This window comes from Acomys russatus, chromosome X (genome assembly GCF_903995435.1).
Source record: "Acomys russatus chromosome X, mAcoRus1.1, whole genome shotgun sequence".
Classification (NCBI taxonomy): Eukaryota; Metazoa; Chordata; class Mammalia; order Rodentia; family Muridae; genus Acomys; species Acomys russatus.
In genome coordinates this window covers 9169482-9177086 of record NC_067169.1, presented here as the reverse complement: position 1 = coordinate 9177086, position 7605 = coordinate 9169482, and the positions used below count along the sequence as shown (strand labels likewise).

The following is a 7605-nucleotide window of genomic DNA, read 5'->3' as shown; positions in this document are numbered from 1 at the left end:
ATCATCAAGACAGAAACCAAATAGAGAAATAATGAAACTAACAGAGGTCATGAATCAAATGGACCTAATAGATTAATAGATGTCTACAGAATTTTTCACCCAAACAGAGAAAAATATACTTTCTTCATAGCTTTGCATGGAACCTTCTCCAAAATAGACCATATAGTCAGTCACAAAGAAAACATCACCCAATACAAGAAAAGTGAATTAACCCATTGTTCTTTATCAGATCAAATCCAGACCTCAACAACAGAAAAAATTTTAAAAGCCTACACTCATGGAAACTGAACAACTCCCTGCTCAATGACCACTAGGTCAGGGATGAAATCAAAAAAGAAATTAAAAACTTCCTAAAATTTAGTGAAAATGAAGGCACAACATACCAAAACTTATGGGATACTATGAAAGCAAATCTAAGAAGAAAGTTCAGAGCAATAAGTGTCTTCATAAAGAAATTGAAGAGATCTCATACTATCAATTTAATAGCTCACCTGAAAGTCTTAGAAATAAAAGAAGCAAAGACACCCAAGAGGAGTAGATGGCAAAAAATAAACAAACCCAGGTTTCAAATCAATAAATTAGAAACAAAGAGAACAATCAATGAAACCAAGAGCTGGTTCTTTAAGATCAACAAGATAAACAAAATCCTAGCAAAACTAACGAGAAGCCAGAGGGAGAGTATCCAAATTAACAAAATCATAAATGAATGGGGGTACATAACAACAGACAATGAGGAAATTCAAAGAATCATTTTAGGTCTTACTTCAAAAGTTTGTATTTTATAAAATTTGAAAATGTAAAAGAAATGAATGCTTTTCTTGGTATATTTCACCTACCAATGTTAGAACAAGATCAAATAAACAGTTTAAACAATCCTATAACCCCTAAGGAAATTGAGACAGTCATCAAAAGTCTCCCAAACAAAAATGCCCTGGGCCAGATAATTTTAGCACAGAATTCTTCTAGACTTTCAAAGAAGAACTAATATCAATACACTTCAATATCAATACATTCCATAACATAAAAACAGAAGGAACATTGCCAAACTCATTCACTCTGATACCTAAACCACACAAAGACTCAACAAAGAAAAAGAATTTCAGAATTCATGAACATTGATGCAAAAATATTCAATAAAATACTCCCAAACTGAATCCAAGAACACATCAAATGCATCATCCACCATGATCAAGTACTCTTCATCCCAGGGATACAGGGATGATTCAATATACAAAAATCCATCAATGTAATCCATCATATAAACAAACTGAAAGAAAAAACACATGATCATCTCATTAAATGTAGAAAAAAATCTTTGACAAAGTTCAGCACCCCTTCAAGATGAAAGTCTTGGAGAGATCAGGGATACAAGTCCCATAGCTAAACACAATAAAGGCAATATACAGCAAGCCGAGAACCAACATCAAATTAAATGGAGAGAAACTCAAAGCAATTCCACTAAAATCTGAAACAAGACAAGGCTGCCCACTCTCTCCATATTTCTTCTATGTAGCAATTGAACTTCTAGCTAGAGAAATAAGACAACTAAAAGAGATCAAAGGGATCCATACCAGAAAGGAAGAAGTCAAAGAATCATGATTCTCTGATGATATCAAAGTATATATAAGTGACCCCCCCCCAAATTCCACCAGCAAACTCCTACAGGTGATACAAACCTTCAGCAAAGTGCTTAGATACAAGATTTATTTTTTGAAAAATCAGTAGCCCTCATGTATACAAATGACAAGCAGACTGAGAAAGAAATCAGGAAAACCACAACCTTCACAATAGCCACAAGTAATATAAAGTATCTTGGTATAACACTAACCAAGCAAGTGAAAAACCTGAATGATAAGAACTTCAAGTCTCTAAAGAAAGAAATTGAAGAAGATATCGGAAGATGGAAAGATCTCTCATGCTCATGGATCAGTAAGATTAACATGGTCAAAATAGCCACTTTACACAAAGCAATCTACAGATTCAATGCAATCCCCATCAAAATACCAACACCATTTTTTATAGAACTTAAAGGAACACCTGTAAACGTCATATGGAAAGCAAAAGCCCAGAAGAATTATAACAATCCTATATAACAATTGAACTTCTAGAAGTATGTCCATCTCTGACTTTAAGCTATACTACAGAGCAATAGTAATAAAAACTGCATAGTACTGGCATAGAAATAGACTGGCTGATCAATGGTATTGAATCAAAGACATCTCTTCCCCCCTCCCAAAAAAACCCCACACACCTATGGACACTTGATTTTTGACAAAGAAACCAAAACCATACAATGGGTATAAAAGATAGCATCTTCATCAAATGGTGTTGGTCTAACTGGATGTCTACATGTAGAAAAATGCAAACAGATCTATATTTATCACTCTGCACAAAACTCAAGTCCAAGTAGATCAAAGACCTCAACCTAAACCAGACACACTAAATGTATGTAGAAGAAAATGTGGGGAAGAGCTTTGAACTCATTGGCACAGGAGACACTTTCCTGAACAGAACACCAACAGCTCAAGCTCTAAGGTCAACAATTAATAAATGAGACCTCATGAAACTGAAAAGCTTCTGTAAAGCAAAAGACACTGTCAATAGAATGAATAATCAGTCTATAGATTGGGAAACCATCTTTATCAATCCTACATCTTACAAAGGGCTAATATCCAAAATATATAAGGAACTCAAAAAAATCAAATACCAACAAACAAAATAGCCCAATTAAAAATGGGGGTACAGACCTAAACAGAGAATTATCAAAAGAGGAATATTTAATGTCCAAAAAGCACTGGATAAAATGCTCAATGTCCTTAGTCATCAGGGAAATGCAAATCAAAATAACCCTGTGATTCTGTCTTATATCTGCTAGAATGGCTAAGATCAAAAACTCAAGTGACAGCACATGCTGGCAAGGGTGTGGAGAAAGGGGAACACTCCTCCATTGCTGGTGGGAGTGCAAACTGGTACAGCCACTCTGGAAATCAATCTGGTGCATCCTCAGAAATGTGGGAATAGCCCTACCGCAAGACCCAGCTATACCACTCTCATGGGCATACACCCAAAAGATGCTCCACCATACAACAAGGACATTTGCTCAACTATGTTTATAGCAGCTATAAACATATAGCCAGAATTTGGAAACAATCTACCTGTTCCATCAACCGAATAATGGATAAGGAAACTGTGGTACATTTGTACAATGGGATACTACACAGTTATTAAAAACAAGGAAATTTTGAAATGTGCAGGCAAATGGATAGGACTAGAAAAGATCATCCTGACTGAGGTAACCCAGACCCAGAAAGGCAAGCATGGTATATACTCACTTGTAAGTGGATATTAGCCACATAATACAGGATAACCACACTACAATACACAGACCTGAGATTGGAGGGATGTCCAACAAATACTTGGCCTAACCTGAATCCTATCCCATGGGAGAGAGAAAACCCCTGACAATATTAATGACACTCTGCTATGCTTGCAGACAAGAGCCTAGCACAGTTGTCCTCTAAGAGACTCCTCCCAGCAACGGTTGGAAACAGATGCTGAGTCTCACTGGTAAACATTGGGTGAAGCATAGGTGTCCAGACCCGCTGGACAATCAACTGGGACCCTCGGACCTCTAGGGAGATAATAGGGGACAAGAGATGCGAAGAACGGACAGCAAGTCAAGGAGTCTGATCAAGCTGACAAAATTTTATTTTCTCACAGGCAAATATGTACCATTGAAGCAGGAGGCTGAGTGGGGTGATCCGGGTGGGTGGTTTTTGCAAGATATCAGGAAGTTTGGCAGGGCAAGGGCCCCTGTGGTTCTGGGGCTGGGTGGAATTGTTAGGCATCTGGAACCACAAGGTGTTATCTATAGACTTTGTTTCGCTCGTCCTCTGAAGACCTCTGTAATTCCAGGAATACTGAGAACAGCTGGAGAGTACCTTGAGGGAGGGGAGGAGGTCGCAAGGCAGCCTTCTGGATTGTACCCTGAGGCAAGGAGGGAAAGAGGTCACAAGGCAGCCTGCCCCAGGTCCACTCAATGTTTTATGCCAAGGTCCGAGATTCTTGCTGGCTATGGTCTTGGCTCCCCACACATAGGGAGGTTAGTAGAAAGTGGGAGGAAGGATAAAAGGACATGGAGGCTACAGGAGCTTCACGAGAAGACCAACAGAACCAACCAAACAGGGCCCCCAGAGAGGCCTATGGAGTCTGAAGCATCAACCAATGACCATGCATAGACTGGACCTCTGTCCTTACATAGATATATCCGATGGGCAGCTCAGGCTTCGTGTGAGTCCATCAGTAAGGGGAGTGAGAGCTGTCTCTGGCATGGACTCTGTTGCCTGATTTTCAATCACTTCTCTCTGATGGGACTGCCTTGTCAGGCCACAAGCAAGAGGATGAATTCAGTCCTGATATGTCTTAATGAGGTAGGGTGGGTGAGTAGGGGTGCTCACCTTTTCTTTTGAAAAAGGGAATAGAGAGGGAGGTGGGACTGGCAGGTGAGGAGGGAGGGGGATATGGCCAGGATGTAAAGTTAATTAATTAATTAATTTTAAAAATTAAAAAAGTAACCTAGTACAGCATACTACAAATATATTCTGATAAAATATCAACAAAATAAGGAGGTATTATTCAAAATAAACTTCATGAAAGCACTGTGCATATGTGTGTATGTGTGTGCACATGTGTGTTACTAGGAATTAAACCTACAGCCACCCATGTGCTAAGCAAGTGTTCTACCACTGAGCTATACCCCAGGGCTTCTTTTAACTTCTTGAGACAGAGGTGACTAAGTTGTTTAGGGTGGCCTTGAACTCACTCTAGCCCATTCAGACCTTGAATTTATTGTACTACTGCTTCTGCCACCTAAGGAATTAGGATCAGAACCCTGTACCAGTGCCATCTTAGATGTTTTTTTTCCTTCCTTCCTTCCTTCCTTCCTTCCTTCCTTCCTTCATTTATTTATTTGTTTGTTTATTTATTTATTTTTACCAGTTAAGCCAATTTATTAAAATAGTTGACTTAGGCGTCAATGACTTCAACTTCCACTCCTGGCTCAATACTGATGGAAGTAATCTGCTTAACAATCTCAGAAGGACTGTGTAAGTCAATGAGTCGCTTGTGGACTCTCATCTGGAAACGATCCCAAGTCTTGGAACCTTCACTACAAGGAGTTTTTCTTGTAGTGATTCTCAGTGTCTTGGTAGGCATGCGCACCGGTCCTTTCACTTTCAGATTCTTTTCCTTTGCGCTTCTGATCAAGTCGGCAAACACCTTCTCCAGTGACTTTATGTTGCGGCTGGTGAGCGTGATTCGAATTCGGTGAATGGACACCTCAGGTTCCACGGGCGTCTTTCCGATATCTTTAAAGGCCAAGGCTGTGGCGCGGCTTCCTGACTGACTTGTTGCTCAGCAGGAGCGAACAGCGGTGAGTCAGGACAGGAGCAGAGTGAACAGAGCTCCGCTGCATGCACCACCGCTCTCAGAAAGCGATGTTATTTTCTTTAAAAACAAAAATGTTATTATCATATTTTAAGTTTATGGCTATGTTGCCTACATGCATATATGTATATTATGTGTGTGCCTGGTATCTACCAAGGCCAGAAAAGGGCATCAGATTCCCTGAAACTAGAGCTACAGCTGACTATGAGCTGGCATGCGGATGCTAGGAATCAAACTTTATTCCTCTGGAAGAGCAGCAAGTACCTCCCCAACTCTCCAGCCCTACATTCTTTTCCTTATTCACCACTGTGTTCTCAACTATACGAATAGTGCCTGGTACATAGTAAGTTCTCAACAAATATTTGTTTGAAGAATTCTTTCATTCATTCATGAAGGGTAGGCATATGTCATATTATTCAGCCATGTTAAAATAGTATTAAATAGGAAAACCCTTTTAAGTAATGCTTTAAGGAAAAGATGTTTTATAATTTATATATTCCTAATACCACACAATGGAAAATATTCTGTATCTCTTTGTACCATTAAGAATTTAATTTCTCATTGTCAGTTATCATAAAAGTTCTTATTGGTGGTACCCAACCAAATAAAATTTGATGAGTGTGGATAGTGTCTATAATTATTTACTTTTGGATTTTCTCAGAGTAAATGAATTTATATTTAATTCATATTACCAAATCTATGTAGCAATTTCTTTAACTTAGTAAATAGAAGATTATTGATTCACAACTCTAGTTTCTTAAGTCTCCATAGCTTTTTCTGATTCATTTCCTGAGATTGGCAACATCCCTTTTGGAAAAATGGAACTCATATGGAACTGGGTAGCCAACAGCTTGTGGAACAATATGTCTAAGTTGTATTGTGACTACTGTGATACATATCTTACCCATGATTCTCTGTCTATGAGGAAGACACACTGCAGTGGTAGGAAACACAAAGAGAATATGAAAGACTACTACCAGAAATGGAAGGAGGAGCAGGCCCAGAGCCTGGTTGACAAAACAACTGCTGCTTTTCAACAAGGAAAGATACCTCCAGATCCAGTCTCTGCTCCTCCTTCTGCAGGGGCCATGATCCCACCTCCCCCCAGTCTCCTGGGCCCTCTTCATCCTGGCATGATGCCTGGACTCCACATGGAAGGCCCTCCTATGATGCCAGTGATGGGCCCTCCTCCCCCTGGGATGATGCCTATTGTATCTGCTCCTGGAATGAGGCCACCCATGGGAGGCCATATGCTCATGATGCCTGGGCCTCCATTGATGAGACAGACCTCCTGTTTGTCCTATGATGGTGCTCGCTTGTCCTGGCATGACTTGTCAAGACAGATAAGAGCAGAAAGGCCCTTTATCAGTTTTGTATTTCTTGTTCTGTTTCCACAGGAGATCACAGTGCTGAGCCTGAGGGTTTTCTAGCTGCATGACAAGAAAACTTCCCCCTTCCCAAAAGAATAGTTTTTGAGGGGAGAAGTGGTAGGAAAAAAAAGTACAGATAGATATGATTCTATAGATATAGAAGGTAAAATAATTAAATAAGGCCTTCAAAAGCCTCAGAGATCCACAGAATATGGCATTTAAAGATATTTTTATTATTTGGAAGGTTCTTTGAAAAGAGAAGTTAACTCCTGGTAACACCCATCCTGCCTCAAAGAAGATGATGAGCTTCAAAGAACCTCCTTATGGAGTTGGCTTAAAATATGGCAAACGAGTGACTGGGAAAAATGTCCTCATTTCTACCACAGACAGAATCCTGCCTAAAAATGGACAAGCTTGGGTGCAGGCAGAGTTGACAGCTGAACTCTGCCAAGACAGGATAAGCAAGTTCCTAACAGTTCCTGCCTTGCAATTATGTCTGTCAGATATATTGGACCAGAAGGCTGAAGATGATGCTCCAACGTTATAGAGCTTTGGTGACTGTTCAGGTAGTAGTAAACTGTCACTGTCATTTTTTCATTTTGAAAGCTGCTAAACTGTACTTCCTGTTCATTCAGGTAATTAAGTTTTATTCCTTCTCAAGTCTCTGATGAAGTTGAAGATCAGATAGTTTTGTATTACAATGAAGCTTAGTTGTTTAGAGGTTAAGATGTTTTTACGTCTAGATAGATGTTTTAAGTTAAGAGAGATGAGATATGATAGATATTGATTT

General features: G+C 39.4%; 1 protein-coding gene and 1 pseudogene across 1 annotated transcript; one reads left to right on the top strand and one right to left on the bottom strand.

Moving 5' to 3' along the window:
* Positions 1-5025: 5025 nt before the first annotated feature.
* On the bottom strand, positions 5026-5661 carry LOC127184701 (40S ribosomal protein S20-like). The gene is made up of 2 exons (XM_051141045.1): positions 5649-5661; positions 5026-5411 (listed from the first exon to the last, which is right to left on the bottom strand). Exons 1-2 carry the CDS (start codon positions 5659-5661, stop codon positions 5026-5028), a joined length of 399 nt encoding a protein of 132 aa, XP_050997002.1.
* Positions 5662-6308: 647 nt separating this feature from the next.
* On the top strand, positions 6309-6792 carry LOC127185888 (U1 small nuclear ribonucleoprotein C-like; annotated as a pseudogene).
* Positions 6793-7605: the final 813 nt, after the last annotated feature.